Source organism: Botrytis sinoallii (genome assembly GCF_014898435.1).
Source record: "Botrytis sinoallii strain Bc 23 chromosome Unknown BSIN_015, whole genome shotgun sequence".
Taxonomy (NCBI): domain Eukaryota; kingdom Fungi; phylum Ascomycota; class Leotiomycetes; order Helotiales; family Sclerotiniaceae; genus Botrytis; species Botrytis sinoallii.
This window is the reverse complement of record NW_024066042.1, coordinates 185,011-201,649: the sequence shown is the minus strand read 5'-3', so window position 1 is coordinate 201,649 and position 16,639 is coordinate 185,011. Positions and strand designations below refer to the sequence as shown.

General features: G+C 42.5%; 6 protein-coding genes across 6 annotated transcripts; 2 read left to right on the top strand and 4 right to left on the bottom strand.

Annotated features, from left to right (window-relative positions):
• Positions 1–113: 113 nt before the first annotated feature.
• EAF02_008112 (uncharacterized protein) lies at positions 114–2,154 on the bottom strand (the record flags this gene model as incomplete). The annotated part of the gene is made up of 2 exons (XM_038904160.1): positions 114–1,974; positions 2,021–2,154. 2 exons carry the CDS (start codon positions 2,152–2,154, stop codon positions 849–851), a joined length of 1,260 nt encoding a protein of 419 aa, XP_038755882.1. The 3' UTR covers positions 114–848.
• A 23-nt stretch (positions 2,155–2,177) lies between these two features.
• On the bottom strand, positions 2,178–3,154 carry EAF02_008111 (uncharacterized protein; the record flags this gene model as incomplete). Its single annotated transcript, XM_038904159.1, has 2 exons — positions 2,178–2,876; positions 2,918–3,154. 2 exons carry the CDS (start codon positions 3,152–3,154, stop codon positions 2,178–2,180), a joined length of 936 nt encoding a protein of 311 aa, XP_038755881.1.
• A 629-nt stretch (positions 3,155–3,783) lies between these two features.
• Positions 3,784–6,815, top strand: EAF02_008110 (uncharacterized protein; the record flags this gene model as incomplete). Its single annotated transcript, XM_038904158.1, has 3 exons — positions 3,784–3,983; positions 4,036–4,122; positions 4,172–6,815. The coding sequence occupies 3 exons, from the start codon at positions 3,784–3,786 to the stop codon at positions 6,813–6,815; spliced, it is 2,931 nt and encodes a 976-aa protein (XP_038755880.1).
• Positions 6,816–7,351: 536 nt separating this feature from the next.
• On the bottom strand, positions 7,352–9,378 carry EAF02_008109 (uncharacterized protein; the record flags this gene model as incomplete). Its single annotated transcript, XM_038904157.1, has 2 exons — positions 7,352–9,124; positions 9,205–9,378. 2 exons carry the CDS (start codon positions 9,376–9,378, stop codon positions 7,352–7,354), a joined length of 1,947 nt encoding a protein of 648 aa, XP_038755879.1.
• Positions 9,379–10,343: 965 nt separating this feature from the next.
• EAF02_008108 (uncharacterized protein) lies at positions 10,344–11,826 on the bottom strand (the record flags this gene model as incomplete). The annotated part of the gene is made up of 3 exons (XM_038904156.1): positions 10,344–10,884; positions 10,940–11,413; positions 11,747–11,826. 3 exons carry the CDS (start codon positions 11,824–11,826, stop codon positions 10,344–10,346), a joined length of 1,095 nt encoding a protein of 364 aa, XP_038755878.1.
• A 1,085-nt stretch (positions 11,827–12,911) lies between these two features.
• Positions 12,912–14,870, top strand: EAF02_008107 (uncharacterized protein; the record flags this gene model as incomplete). The annotated part of the gene is made up of 2 exons (XM_038904155.1): positions 12,912–13,690; positions 13,743–14,870. Exons 1-2 carry the CDS (start codon positions 12,956–12,958, stop codon positions 14,868–14,870), a joined length of 1,863 nt encoding a protein of 620 aa, XP_038755877.1. The 5' UTR covers positions 12,912–12,955.
• Between the last annotated feature and the right edge of the window lie 1,769 nt (positions 14,871–16,639).

Here is a 16,639-nt window from a genome sequence, read left to right as displayed (position 1 = left end):
CGGGATTCTGGATTTGGGGTTCTGGATTTGGGGTTCTGGATTTGGGATTTGGGATTTGGCCACGAATCGATGATTATTTGAGAAAATTATGTATATGTATATGTATATGTATATGTATATGTATATATGTATATGTCTATACCTACCTACCTACCTACCTAACTACGTACTTCCTAGGTAGGTAGGTAGGGATCACACGAATATGATGGATGGACGACAACAAACAAACAAACAAACAAACAAACAAACAAACAGATGAGCAAGCGAGCAAGCGAGCGAGCGAGTTAGCTTGGTGATTTATTTGAGCATGGTATGGTATTGTATGGTATGGTATGGTATGGTATGGTATTTGAGGTTTTGTGTATTGTTTGGTTTTATATTTATGTATATATACGTGTATATGTATATGTATATTTATATTTGTTTTTGTTTTTTGTATTGGATGAGATGAGGAAGACTGGATGGATGGATGGATAAATGATACTCGTACCGTTGAGAAATTTGATAGTTCATGCATGTACATGGACAGGGACTGGACTTGAGATATATACATACACGCATACATACACGCATATATACGTTTGTTTCCTATCCCTTTATCCTGTTTTGGTATCATCTTTCGGTATCGGCATCGATTTCGATTTACACATCTTTATCTCATCACACTTCTCTATCCCATACCATACCATTCCTTCCTCACTCCCTCTCGTACTTCTTCCAACGTATTTTTCTCTCTCTCCATAATTGTACATCATCCATCCATCCATGCATTCAGGTATTCATTCTCCCCTCCCCTCCCTCTTCCTTCCCTCTCTCCCTAATATCGCTGAAGCCACCCACCAACCCACCTACTTAACCCCAATAAATCCAACTCCATTCCTCGCTCTATCCGCCGCCTTACTCATAGCCTGTTCCTCAACATCCGTCCACTTAACGCTCAGCTGATCCCACTTCACCGTCTTGTACTCGTGTTGAAATTGTTGTTTCATTTTTTGATATCGAACCATTTCCTTGGGATCGCCGGAACCGCTGTAGATAATGAAGGCTGTGCATGGAGGGAGGGCTTGGTAGATTTTATGGATACGTTGGGTCAGGGTGAGGGTTGCGGGTGCGAAAGGATCAGTGGCGGTACCTTCCGAGGGAGTTTCTGCAGGGGTTTTAGATTCGGTAGTGGTGGATTCGGCGGCAGTTGCTGGGTTAATAGAAGTTGACTCTTCCATGGTAGTATCTTTATCGTTGGCTTCGGTGGTTGCAGCACCGTTACCATCTACCGCTGAGCTTTTAGATTCTGGTGCACGAGGAAGTCGTTGGTTATTCCATTCCTTCAAATCCTCCAGCTCTCTGAATCTTCCCCATACAAAATCTACTCCACCTCCTGGAATCGTCTTTCCGTCAGGATCCCCATTTACAGCTCGAATGACACCTTCCATGATTTGTTCATCACTCGAACACCCAATCGAGAAAGTTGCAGCACCGCCAGGTCCTCTCTTTGGATCACCCCAATCAACAGCTGCCGACGATTTTCCATCTACAGAAGCCGGTATAGCTGTTCCTCCTTGGCTTTTATATTTTACCCCGGTTCGAGCTAATCGCTTGAAGATATTCTCACCTTGTGAATCATTTGCTCCCCAATCAGATCCCTTTTCACACTTGAGCTTTACGAGATCAAGACATGTTCTCGCATCCTCAGTTGAATCATGACCAGTTGCTCCATGTCCCTTTTGTATCTCTTTACCAAGATATTTCTGGGCAAGCCATTTAAGAGAGGATTTGAGTGGTCGACCACGAGGATGAGGATATATGACTGCGGTATCGATGATATATGGATGTGTAAGTTTGAGAGCTTTAAGATCAGAATCGAGGGAATGGCCGATCAAAATTGTTCGTGGATGAAATAATTTGACTAATCTTTTTTGTATGTCTTGTAATGCTGTTGTAACTGGAGCGAGCAGTTCTTTGGTGATACCAGAGTATCTTCATATTGTTAGTGATATGATCATACATCGGAACGAAGACTTACTGGGTGAGATAATCGATGATTGGCTTCTCAGGTTTTACAAGCTCATCAAGAACAACTGACCCATCCCAACCAACAATACTTATGCGGGTAAGTGAGAACTCATTCTTGCCAGTCATACACATTTCACAATCCATAGCAAAGATCTCCCTGCCGACTGTTAGACTTCTTGCTCAAAGTCATTATCTGGAACTGATCCTTCATCAAAATTATTAACTTTTGTGTCTACCCATCCATGAGCCTCATCAAGCTCCCAAGTCTTGCGCTGTTCTGCCAAGTTGTTTCTATCGACTAAATCGTCATAGGTTGCGGGATGAAGGGTATAACCATTTTCTTGAAGATCTTCGGGCGATGTAAGGAATTGTGTAATTGGGGTGCGAGTGTTTTGCCAACCATTAGGCTCTCTAGCTTTCTTTGGACCTTTCCCGTGATTATTCTTATTTTCTTGGCTTTTAGTTACAGGTGCTGTTAGCATAGCATGTAAAGGAGAATGCATCTTTGCATATTTCTTATCTCCCGGTGTTTTGACTGGCCATATGTATTCAAACATATCCGCAAATAGCTTCAAATTTGCAGGCAAAGTTTCAGACTTCAACTTGCGCGGGAGATATTCATCTGGAGAATGTCGATGTGAATCAGATACAGGCTTGGTACCAAACATAGATTCTTCAAGTCCAGGGACCATAAGTACGACAACTTTTCGGAATTGTGGTCGATGACGAATAGAAACAAATTGAGGGGCCATCCCATCTGCAAGAAGATAAAGAACGAGGCTTTGTAAATCTCCAATCTTAATTGGACCTGAAAGCCTAGACTCCTTTGCTGCGAAAGTAATAGCAGGATAATTTCCATTTCCAGCCTTGGGTATTTTTTTGGCTTTCTTTTTGGATGTCTTTCTACCGTTTGCCATTCTTCAGATGAAGGTTTCTCACCAAGCTCTTCTTTAGCTGGATTCTTTGCAGGTATCAAATTGAATTCTGGCAAATCTGGTTGACGAAGTTCTGATGATACTGTTTCCATACCAGTTGAATTGGATTCTGCTTCTTTCTCATCATCATCTTCTTCATGCTTGCGCTTTCTAGGGTTAATATCACCAGCGGATTGCTGCGATACCAAAGGAATATCTGCGACAGTCATTTTGGAGGATTGTCGTAGTTAAATTTATTGAAATATATTGTGTGTCGCATGCGCAAGATTTTAGTAAATGTCAATGATAACTTTGTGGATTCTAATTAGGCGGTGAATGGCAGAAACGGACCCTTTACCTAATTTGGACTAGTGAGAACGACGAATGAACAGCTGCACCTGTTCCAAAAGATCTACTCTGATTACATACACACATACATAGTACTTGGGGAGAAGCAGACATTCAGAGATTCCTACTATGTAGGTGAAGAGATCATCGAATATACCTCTTTATTAGATTGATCATTATCATTATTTCTCACCCTCTTTAATATGATTGTGTGACAAGAATCAATCGAGCAGTACAAGTACAATTACATTTTAATAACCTTACAGCAAAACACGAAAATTCGCGATCTCACGCGTTTCAACACTAACCAGTACGGCTGATTGATACCAAATTTCTATTTTATATTCAATCATTCAACGACTGTAAACTCCAGATTTATTCCAACTCTAGCTTTTTGCAAGTGCATTATTTTGTATGAAAAGATTAATACTATCTCTCATTTTTCGAACCTCGAGCCTTCTATTCTATTCTTGCATCAAATCTGGGCTCGGATCAGTACACTGCGCCCAAGATGTCATCAGACGCAGAAGTCATTATATGCTATTGTCTTAAGTGTGGGCTTAAGGTCGGCAGCTTTGATAATTCATGGGAAGGTCTCGGGAAGACTTACTATATACCCAAAGTCATAAGAGATGCCACAGGATTAAAGGGAGTTGGTTCTGTCAAGTTAGCAACTGGTCCAGCACAGGTTGGAACTGTCATAGAAAATAGGTATGTGATCTAAAACTCTCAAGTTCAATATAACCATACTCATTCGTCTTAGTTCTCTCCAAGATTTGGCTTGCGCAAATTGCCGTGAAGTATTTGGCCTGCTATGCGATAATGCACCAGAAGGTCATCTACTAAAAAAGTATGAGAGGCTTACATTTATAAGATAATGTCCATACTAATAGCAATAGGGATCAATTACTCATATGTGCCAAGAAGATATCAATGAAATTGCAGCAAACAGGGGAAAAAGCAATGTTATTTGTCACAAAAACACATGACTTGAAGAAATCCTCAAATAAGTCAAGCTCACTGTCCAGGCGACCATCGTCAATCCTGCCCGGGGCTCCGGGCCCCAGCGAAATATCCCGCCAAAGTGTAGAAAAACCTTTCACTCCAGCAGCATCTTCACCGTCGATACTGGGCGAGGCAAAAATCATGACAGCGATTTGTGAGCAACGAAAAGATATTGATCGCATTGATGCTGCTGTGGGTCGCCTTGAGAATGACATGCAGGGCGTTAAGATCTTCATGGAAAATATGCGCCGTGAAATGACCGCGACTCAAAACGCTCGTCTTGTAGCTACCAGTGCCGTCGAAACTCTTCAGCATGATCTCATCCGCGTGACCGAGAAAGCTGATGGGGTGAATGATCTTCGTGCAGAGCTTAATTCTCTGAACACTTGGGTCGAGCAGATGAAGAAAACCAATAGAAGGAATAATCTTCGTCCGGAGTTTGATTCTCTGCGCACTCGAGTCGAGGAAATGGAGAAAGCTAGTAGAGGAAATGATTTTCGTTCAGAATTTGATTCGCTACACACTCGAGTCGAGGAAATGGAGGGAGCTAGTGTAGTGAACGATCTTCGTGCAGAACTTGATTCTCTACGCACCCGGGTTAAGGAGATGGAGAGAGCCTCTCGCAAGGCTCCAACCTCAGACGCTCGAGCAATAACCACTCCTGCACCTTCTGACGAATTACAGGAAGGACAACTTCCGCCCAAACTAATATCTAACGAAAGATGCAGTCCGCTTAACAATGCAAGAGATCTTTCAATGCTTGAAGGCAGCAGGTCTTTGCACCGGAAGCGCCTGTACAGTGAAGCCGAATATGATCAAATGGAGATCCAGACTTCACAGCTCGCAGAACTTGGAAAATACAAACGCAGAAAAGAAACGGAAGCTCAACAAGATGAAGACACAAGATCTCTCTCAATACCTCCTACTCGTTCACCAAGTAGAGAACCCGCCACTCCTTCCATACCTCGTATCGAATCGCCTATTCTTGGTCGTTACGATACGAATGGTGACGTCGGCCGTACTAAACAAGACGATAACATTCAGCACATCGAGCAAGATACCGAAAGACAAATTTCGGAGTCACCCTCTCAACAAATCGAAACTGAAATGAACACTCCCAATGGACATAACAATCATGACGTACACCAACAAGTGCTACACATCGCAACAGCTACTGCAATGAACACTCCCGACGAAAGTGATAATATTGACGAACATCAAAATTTGCAGATTATGTCAAAAGCCACGGAATTGAGTAGTTCTAATAACCCTAAAAATGACGAGGGGCGTCAACATCTACGGAACAACTCAAAGGCTACTCAAACAGATAATCCTGATGAAAACAACAATAATAAAGAACATCAAATTCTGCAGCACGTCTCACAAGCTACCTCAAATACACTCCCGGATCCATCTCAAGCGATTTCTCCAGCAAACTCAAATGGGAATCCGTCAACGTCTCACCTAGATCAACCCCAACAACATCACCGAAGTCGAAAACAATTGGAAATCCCCAATTCTTCTCAATCAGAATCATCACAGAACACCCAAGAAAAACAGCTTCCATCTAATTTCCGTCGAGGTCCTGGCCGTCCTAGAGCCGCTCCAAAAGAACAGAATCGTTTCACTCCACATAAACAAGATCATCCTGCTGCCAATACAACCCACTCTACCCGAGGTCTTAGCCATCCTGAGGACGCTCCAAATAAAGAAAAGCAAAGTACACCTCAATCCCACCCACGTCGTGGCCGTCCTAAGGGAGCCCCAAATAAATCTTTCTTTACTTCCAGCACTTTCTCAAATGGGCCCAGTAGTGAAGAACTATCTACACCAGGAAGAGCATTGCGTGGCCGCATACTTCCCGTTCCAAATTCGAATCCTTTTGTCATGGAATTTGCAAATAAACAAAGCAATCTAGTGATTGATTTGACCTCTGGCAACGGACGTGAGGGCTCTGAGCCTCCTGGAGACATTAATGAGAGCCTGATGCAAACTACTCGGCCGCAAAAGACCCACGTCTCGGTGCCCCTAAATGGTGAAAAAGAGACCCCATCTCATCCTGCCAAAAGACAACGAAGAAATACCCGCAGTTCTCATCAAAGACCTTCCGTTGATTTGGACAAAGCTCTCGCTTCCAGACCTGAATCTGGGAATACTACAAGCGATGAGGCGGTAGAAAGTGATTCTATGGATACCGGAAACGAGAGACGGACGAGATCGATCTCGAGACGTTCAAGGGAATTCAAAGGGTCTCCGGTGGGTGATGATGAAAACTACACGCCGCCTCGTTCAGTGAAGTATTATGAGAATCTTAAGAGGAAGAGAGCGCAAAGTGAGCAGAGTAAAGAAGATCGAGAAGGAGGAAGGGGTAATGAGAACGGAGATGCACAGGATAATGAAGAGGAGAGGCAAGGAGAAAGAGGAAGAGAAAGGGAACGTCCAAAAGAACAAGAAAGACGAGAACGAAGGAAAAGTACACGAAGGAGAGAGATAGAACGGAGAGAGGAATTGGTCAAGCAAGCGTTGGAGAGGGAATAATTGACGATGATGAGATCGTCCAGATTTGACAAAATCTGGGAGATCAAGAGGAGCTGGAGTGAGTATAACACCTATTGGTAGAATAGACGTTATCTCTTCCTAGGTACCTAAACGATTTTGCAATCATTAATCAAGTTTTGTAATATCACCTATTTAATCCGCATCTATCCTTGTCTCTCTCTCTCTATCTCTACAAACCCTCCCCTTCCTTTTCATATCAAGCTGCATTCTTACCACATTCTAAATGTCTCATCATATTTCATCATATCGATAGTTCATTAATCCCTTCAAATATTATCTATTCATTCATTCGCTGCCTAAATACCCATTTCCGATCCTAAATTTAACCGACTCAATTCGATTCAACGCTATTTTGCTATTTTGTTGACATCCACAATTATATATCATATCATATCATCAGTTTCATTTTCAAATTCCAATCAACTACATCCCATGTATTTACTCAACGAGAACCGACTCCTGCTAATTCATCCATCATGTACATCCCAAGTGTCACTCCTCCACAAACATCACAATTAAAAATCAAACTCCCCTCTAAAACTCTCCACATCCATCCCCGCCACAACGCGTTCCGATAAATCTCTTCTCCCCATCTGACTAAAAACTCTTCGCAACGTATCATACAAATTAGTGCTTTGATTTTGCGAGATCATCCTCTCGAGATCCGCTTCACTAACACTTCCACCACCCAGTACATCTCTTGCCTTTTCTCTACCTTCATTCTCTACAATCTTATGCATAGCTAATGCACCTAGAAGATGAGAAGCAGCTTCGTCAAAACACCCGATATTGATGCAAGAAACACCAAGGTTGTAGCGGGCTCGTACGAAATTGATGCGAAGCGTGAGTGCTTTTTCGTAGGCGGCGATAGCTTCTTCGCTGCGGCCTGAGTTCGCCAGGGTGGCACCAAGACGATTCCATAAGAGATGAACTTGGTCTCTTTGATTCGAGGTTCCAGATTCGGTGGAGGCTAGAGCAGCGGTGAAACAATCGACTGCTTTATCGTACTCTTCAGCACCGTAGAAAAGTACTCCGAGACCTACTTGCACATCTGGATCCATGTGTTCGCCATCTGGTGAAAGCTGAGCGGCGCGAATGAATAAATCAGTAACCTTTTCATGAAGTTGATGTCGGTCAGTGAAGCCGATGTCATTCTCAGAAGACAGGGCGCCTGGTTCAATGATAGATGGATATTTGATGGAGAGCCAACGCTCAAGTGTACGATAAGCGGTACTATCGTAACCTTCGTTTGTGTAGGAAACTGCTAGGCCCATAAGGGCTGTAAGATTCATAGGATCAACTTTCAAAGCCTGTTCTAACGCTCGAATTGCCGGTGTTTCCTTTTCATTTTGGGCTTGTGCTGAACCTAACAATACCCATGCATCGACGTGCTGGGGATCCTTTTGTACGGCGGCCTCAAAAGCTAGTGCGGCGAGAGATAAGTTACCTCCCTCGTGCATTATCCGCACACCCTCATCGAATGGGTTGGAGATATCTTTAAACAGGTTCTCGTTTTCAAACATATAATCTCCGAGTTGTGGGTCGCGGAATGGTGATTGATGTGTTCCTACAGCATCAAATCCGTCCCATTGATCGAATTCGCTGATGTTCATACCGTTTAGGCTTTGTTCGCCGGCCATTTCCCTAGCAGCAGCATTTTCAGCTTGTATGCCCTTCCAAATAGATTCAAAATCCCCAAATTCATTGGTTTCGGATTCAAGGACTGACCTATCCATTTCATTTAATTCTCCTTCCGCCGCCAAACTCTCTTCGAGCTCCTTTCCTTGCAAATCAATCTGCTTGAATTGCTCTTCCCAATTTTGATCGTCGAGCTCAACCATCTTCCCCTTTCCTTTGTCTTGTTGTAAATCCTGCGCAGGTTGTTGATACTGTGGTTGATTCATCATATTCATGCCCATACCCATCCTGTTCATGCCCATCATTCCCATACCCATGCCCATACCCATTTGAGGACCTTGATATGAGTAACCATTCGACATATTTTGTGCCATAGGACTCGCAGAACGCGCGGAGCTTGATTGGCCCATCTGTTGAAATCTAGCAAAATCCGCAGGACTGAATGCTGTACCTTTGGGAGCTTGGAACGCCGCCTCCATCATTGCCTGCTCTGGCATTCCTGGCATTCCAGGATTGAACTCCTGAGCCCATCCTCCAACAGCTGGAGATTGAGATCCATTTCTCATTTGCGCGTTCTGATGAAGATCATGTTGCATAGCGAAAGCTTCTGGTGGGAGTTGACCATTCTGTTGCATAAAATCGTTCATCATCTGCCAATTTGCAAATCAGTAAACAACATCCTCGAGAGATACACTGCGTTGACAAAGGTGTATTATCCTGAATTACCTACATGATCTTGACTTCCGTTCATGTTCATACCGGAGCGCATGCCCTGCATACCGCCTCCAGGCGCTCTACCGACCAATCTATCCCTCTGTAAACTCTTATCATCCTGAACATGTTTGGTGAATTGACTGAGAGGGTTTCCTGCTGTCGAGCATTCTGCACCGCCCATGAAAGACATGGCTGATTAAAATCGATTTTATATCTTTTGTAACTCGTAATGATAGGTTCGCCCTTTGCCGTTTGCGTTGTCACTTTATTTAGTGATCGTAATGCTAAAAGTTTCGTCTACTATTCAAGAGATGACTTCTGATGGGAATGTAATTAGACAGGAATATATTATACAAGAAGGAATTAAGATTCTTTGTAATTATGATAGATCACCAGGTGGATGTTTAATAATTGTTTTCGTGACTGGTATGGTCGAGTGGATGCAGGAGAATACTTAACATGCATGAGAACGTGGATGAACTGTGGGGTCGCGGTACATTAGAAATTCAATCGGACCACCTCGGTTGAACAACACAAACACCGATTAGAGTGCAGCTCTGTACTGTTGTATCGTAAGGGGTCACATGTTTTGTTTTTTCAATTCTTTTTCGAGATCTTTCTGTATACAAACGAGTTGGGCTGACTGAATAGGTATGTATTAGATCAAAGTAACTTTGGCCTTTGGAGTTGAATCGGAAAACGATTATTAAGTAGGCAAAATACAGCATCAACAGATATCACATAATATATATCACATACTAATAAGATATGCGGTGCTGAGGTATGTAGCAAGTGGCGAGAGGCATAAAATTGTATATTTTGAATAAAAAGAGTTACACTCTGTAAGATGCACTGAGTGGAATTTTGTATAATTTCTTACTGTGATTCAGATCTTCAAGTCGTCATGCCTGATCAGATCAAAGCCTTTATATTACGACCGAATAAGCTTCTGGGGGTTATAATACAAGGTGGAAAAAGAGGAAGCGTCCATAAAAGTAAAGCTGCATAGAAGATCCAGCAACTTTTGAGACTTCCCATACACCTCTAATAGATGACTAACGCCTACCCAAACTCGTCATACAAAGTATTCATTCGATCATTCGTTAATCGATTCGCCCGTTAGTCAACATAACACCCAAATATTCAGCCTTCTCCTTAGAATGATGAGCTTCTTCCACCACGGTCACCACCATATCCTCCACGGTCACCACGGTCACCACCATATCCTCCACGACCACCACCGTATGATCCACGTCCACCACGGTCATTGTTGCCGAATCCACGGTCGTTGCGCTCACGGCCTCCAGCGCTTCTCTCGCCAAGACTGTAATCAACTCTCAGTTTTCGGTTGAAGACCTCCTTTCCTTGTAATTGTTCAAGAGCCTTCATGGCACTATCAACATCAACAAAGTCTGCGTGGGCGAAACCTCTTGGCTGTCCAGTGCGTCTATCAATAGCAACACGAACGTCAATGACATTTCTAACCTCGCGGAACAAGCTGTTCAAATCGGCATCAGACATCTCGAAGGCGAGGTTTCCGATGAAGAGGCACTTGGAAGGTGGGTTTTGATCTCTAATCTTTGGTGTTCTGTTGACGTAGTTGACAACAAGTCTTCGGCCCTCAAAGATAGTTTGGTTCTTGCCTTCAATGGCTGCAGTTGCGGACTGAACATCTGCGAAGTCAATGTAGGCAAATCTGAAGATATTGTTAATTATAGTTTATAAAAAGTAGCAACATATCGAGTACTTACCCCTTGCTCAAACCTCTAGCATCTCTAGTGACTCTGACATCGGTAATGGTTCCGAAGTGCTCGAATTCCTTCTTAAGATCCTCTTCGGTAATGTCGAACAACAAGTTACCAATGTAGACACCATTGTTAGGCTCAATGGAAAGACGATCTACGTGTATGTCCCTGCTACCAAAGCCCACGCTTCTGGATCCGAATCCAGTTGCTTGAGCAACGGTTTCCTTGGCCTCTGAGGCATACTCTGAGACGGTCTCTGCGGCGGAATTGATAGCTGATCGGACGGCTCCTTCCTCTTGTGCATCTTCGTTCTCTTCTCTGGCATGTGCATCATCACTTGCAAATCTTCGGAATACTGCTGTTGATATTCTCTCGTTTGATGCTCTGACAACGAATGGGGAAGTAGTGTTGATGGTGCGAGGTTTAGAAACGAAAGAGGCGTTGGAAGCAGCTCTGAGAGCGGCACGACGGACGAAATGCCTTCAGCAATCATTAATTTTGAGTTGTAAATAATGAAATTGCTACATGTGAACTTACATATTTGCGGATTTGTTAGAAGAAATCGGGTTAATGAGAGATTTCTATTTAATGAGGGGCGAAAAGAAAGATTGTTGTGATGTTGAGTTTGATGGCCAAAAATATTATTTCGATTTTTGTTTCTTCGATAAGCTTGTACATAATGGGTTTAGCGCTACCCTGGTGCTTTCTAGAGCTCAGTCCACCCCCGCATGATTTCAGATTAAATCAATCCATGATACTCGAGTCTCGATAACATAAAACATTGACTGACTGTACTTGCTGTATATACCTTACATAGCAGGAGTGGAGGCTGTTGAAAGGATGAAAACAATCAATTCATCGACAGGAAGTAAGTGGTCTCTCTTTTCTTTCATTTTCCATATCTATTTTGTGGTTTTCATCATTATCATCCGCGGTGATATGTCTCTTGAAGTCGAAGATGATACTGGAATGCATATCTCATGTATGCAACTGCAATCTGTTTTTGAATACTTTGATCTTTTGAACAGCTCATGAGCCACCATATCTTTCCAGATATTACTTCCACAATCGCGAGTCAAATAGGCAGCAGTTGAATGTTCCATATCCAGATCCGGAACTGAGCAGCAAGTATCACTGTAAAGCCAGGCTGTTCTTTCACTGCAATAGATACATCTGAATCTGTCTAATACGAAGGGTAGATTGAATACTGGGTGATGTATCCGCAAGGTCATTGCAACTCAAGAAAGTCCATGAAGTACTTGGTTAGATCAGATCATGTGTTGGCTAATGAACTGAATATGGCTTCCTTTATATATATGTTTTAACCACTCAATCAGCTCTTGCTCTTTTACAACCGGGCCTGGTTAACTCTGATTAGAAGATACAAACAAGTGTCAGTGTGATACTGAAGAAGAGATCGTTGCCAAATACTCAGTTACTACAATTCAGAAAAGAATAAGACAGGAACGTTGAAGAATGCCTAATTGATTCCCAAACTAACGGCGAGGGCTTCCAAACTCCAACTCCAACTCCAACTCTGCTTAACATTGGCCTTTTGCCGACTTTGAGAGCTCCAATTGCCTTTCAAAAAGTTGAGGTGACGAATGTACAATGATTTCCAAAGTTGTAGTATTGTATATTACAGTCAACCAATCATTTCTTTTGTTATCTAAGCGATAAGGTAAATACAATTTATTCAATCCTAGGTAATTCCTTTCGAGAATTTCACTTCTTAGAACATTCATTGGCCCTTTAAATGAAGGCCGAGAATTGTGGTCTATTATGGTGAAAGAATGAAAGTCGCCCATGGACGGTGAATCTGTTCAACGCCATGTCTTTAGGATTCTTGATGAGGAATTGTTAGATCTTTCTCTATGCAGTTGCGGGGTTTAGATCGGAAGCACCAAACCGTATCTAGACTAGATTAAAGGTCAAAATAGGTCAGCCAGATTCCACCATCATTCAAAAAGCACACCCAAGTCCTTCAAGAACCGTACCCCATAAAAAACACAATCCAGTCAAATGGACATAGACTATACAACAATTGGCACGGCAAAAGACCTGGGAAACGGCCTCTTTGCAACAGTCGATTTAAATTCTGGAGATTCTATCATTGTCGTACAAAAACCCCTTTTATTGATTGCCGAGAATCAGGCACTGCATCGAGTGTGCGCCAATTGTTTTCTAGAAGCAGGAGAAGGAGTGGAGCTACAGCCCTGCTCGAGTTGCGGTGTTGTCAATTTTTGTTGTGATGATTGCGAAAAGTTGTCACTGAATTCCGAGGGTTCCCACGGAGCAGAATGTGACCTTTTCAAATCAAGAAAGCCATTTGAACATTCTAGATCACAGATCAGCGCCCAAGCCGTAACAAATACTGCCTGTACTTATTCAAATTGCCGGTTGAAAAAAGCAACCTTGAACTGTATTGGCTGCAAGGCAGTGAATTACTGCGGTAAAAAATGCGAAGACCTAGACCGCTCACATCATGAGAAACAATGCAAGGCCATCCAATCGCAAAGTCTTGAGAACTCTTTAAACAAGATGCTTCCTACAGCTGTGCGTGGTACCATCCAATTGGTCAGCAACCCGGCAGTATTGGCAAAAGATTCACCTTTAATGGACCTTGAATCTCACGAGGACGACCTCAGAAGCGTCCAATCAAAATGGGATGATATATCATTACAAGCCCATGGTGTAGTGAATCTTCTTCAACGGAAACCAGAATTTGTCAAGTATGCTCTTGAGTCTCTCTGTCGGGTAAGTACAACCCTCCATCTTTGATTTTATCTCTGCTAAAACAGACCTGCAGCTCTCTACTAATGGGTTTCGTGTCGAATCTAATATCGGCAATGGTCCAATTGGACTATGTCTTGATCCCCTGCTGGCACGCGCTAATCATCGCTGTCACCCAAACTCAGCTATAACATTCGATGGAAAGCGTGCTACCCTCCGAGCTCTCTTCCCTATCGCAAAAGGAGAGCAAATATTCATATCCTATATCGACGAAACACAACGACGAGAAGTTCGACGAGAAGCCTTGGCGAAAACTTGGTTTTTTCAATGCCTTTGTTCTCGCTGCACAATATTCCAAAGTATATATGGTAATCTCGTAGATTATCCCATGGTTTCAACGCCTGTACTTGATAAGCTCGTCAATTTCCAAGAAACTTACAAGTTTGCAAAGGCTAGAGTAGCAGACGAAAATCCAGAGACAATCACCAGGCTCTTCTCTCTACTCCATGTATTACGACATATCGAAGTTACGATCTCAAACGCTCATAAAATCTACCAGAATATTGACCGACGTCTAGAGTTTTTCAATAAAGCTTTAAGGAATTTAAATGATTTCATCCTCTTACAGCGTTACGCGCAACAACCTTTACCAACAGTCCTTAATGAAATCTATCTTATTTATCTAGAAAAAGAGGACTATATCTCTGCGCTTATCGTACTAATCTTCTTGATCATTCATGCTGATCCCTTTAATTACCCAAGTCCATATCATCCGCAACGTGTTACTAGGATACTAGCATTACAACGATTGTGTAAATTCCTTGCAAGCTTGGATCCAGAAGAGTTCGGGAAATGGGAGACGGAGAACCTGAACAAAGGAAGGCAAGGGAGCCTAAAGAACATCGACTGGATTAGTACGTGTCAGTTGGTTATATATGGATTAAGAGAGACAGGAAATAGATGCTGGGGAAAACAAAGTGGGGTTATGAGGGGGGTGGAGGTGGATATTACGGATGTAGAGAGTATTCAGGAGAAGAGGGGAGATGGAGAGGTAGGGAGGACGTTGAAAACATGGGCTAGGGGAAAGGATGCTAGTGGATTGGGCGAGGTTTATGCGGAGAGGTTGGGGATGGGGCTGAGGGAGCTATCTGGCTTGGTGTGGGATGTTTTGGGGGTTGCGAAGGAGGGGATGGTGGCTAATTAAGGTTGTGAATTTATGATAGGTGGAAATGGAGAAAAACAACGTCTGGGAGGGGTTTAGATAGGAACGAAAAAATCGGGATGGGAGTCAGGAACGGAAGAAGAGAGTCACATCACAATTCAGTTTGCGAAATGATCGCTATCTCAAATATTTACGGCACGAAAAATTCTTTACAGGTTGAGCTAGATGCATACTTATGAGGTTTTAAGATACGTGTTATGAAATATGAAGTATGACATATAATGACTACACCAGAAAACATTACTATTAACTACCTCTTTTGAAGACAATTTGTGAAGCATGCATGAATTATGATTTTGAAGATGATAATCTAAGGTATTCGACACCCCGACAGAAGTGGAACTATAACCCTAATTATAATTCCTCCCGATGATTCTCATGCTCATGCTAATGAACACCCTCCAAGCCAACCCAAATGCTCCGGAGACAGCGAAGATGGGGTGAAGAAGCAACCCCCCAAAATGTGCAGACGTGCAATAACATATGATCTCCGTCTCATTCCAGCATCGTAGAAACAATATGCTCGATCGTTCCCATGTGATGTTACCCCCACAGAATAGTACCAGAGCGACACAGTTTCTATATTCTATACACCTAATGAAGCGAAGTTGTATTGAAGACTGTACATTGATCTAATTCAATTGATAGCGCTCGGTATGTCTATTTTTGACTACAGATCAACAGTTGGGATATCGCCACAAATGGGGCCTGGATATTGTAGAGGAGTTTGTTTGCTAACCTGGGGTTATGTTTTATGGTGAGGAATTTTGTGATTCTCTATTTAGGCTTGGGTGTTGAGACATGGTGTGTACATTGGTACTTCTGCTGGTCGCATAAAACCTCGGAGACTGGGAGGAGTATCATATACGCAATAAAGAATTGTGTATTTCGGATACTGCTGCAGGAGAAATATCTTATTTCTAAGCTAAATATTTCCAATGCTGTGGTACTTTTCAAATATACTCAAAGGAAGTTACATACAGCATACCTAGGTATACATCGCTAAATAATGCTAATCACTAGTTAAAAACAAGCGAATCATTGATGTTCCTAAGAAACTACTGCAACGCACCATTTTGCAGATGAAAAGAATAACAGGCATAACTTAGGAGCATGCATCTCGGCCATTACTAATCTATGCTCATCATCGAGATTTCTGCTCAGAATTAGTTAAACAATAGTAATAACTGGTCGGTCGTCTAATGTTTCTGTGACTGCAGAATCAAGGAACTCTCCCAGCCAGGGACTGAGTCTCCTTAAATTCATGAATGACAGGTGAGATTCTAAAGTGTTGGGTTTGTGAGGCAATTGTCTTAGTATAATGGAATTATGGAAGAATTATTATAAGTGCTGGTAGAAAAGTTAGGCAACAGATCTATGATCTCGAAATAAGTGATTTCCGATCGTGCCTTCGTAATGGAATTATTGGAGATAGCAGACGTAAAGTCAAGGCTAAGTTTATTAAGTAATTGCCTTAGGGCGATTTATTTCTGAACGTACTTTCTCTAGGTCCCCTGATTTTGCTGAAGAACTAGGTGTACTGGCAAATGAGTTTGCAAATGCACACGCTGATGGAGACTGTCCTAATGGTGGTGAACCAAGCTGCATGTAATATTGCTCTATATAATCTGCGGACGCCGATGCAAGGCGTTGAAGATATTCAGCTTCGATCGCTTCAAAATATGAGTTTGAAAGGTCGTTGTGATCTGGATAACTAATTTCGTATGTAGGACAGTATGTTTCACTTGTTT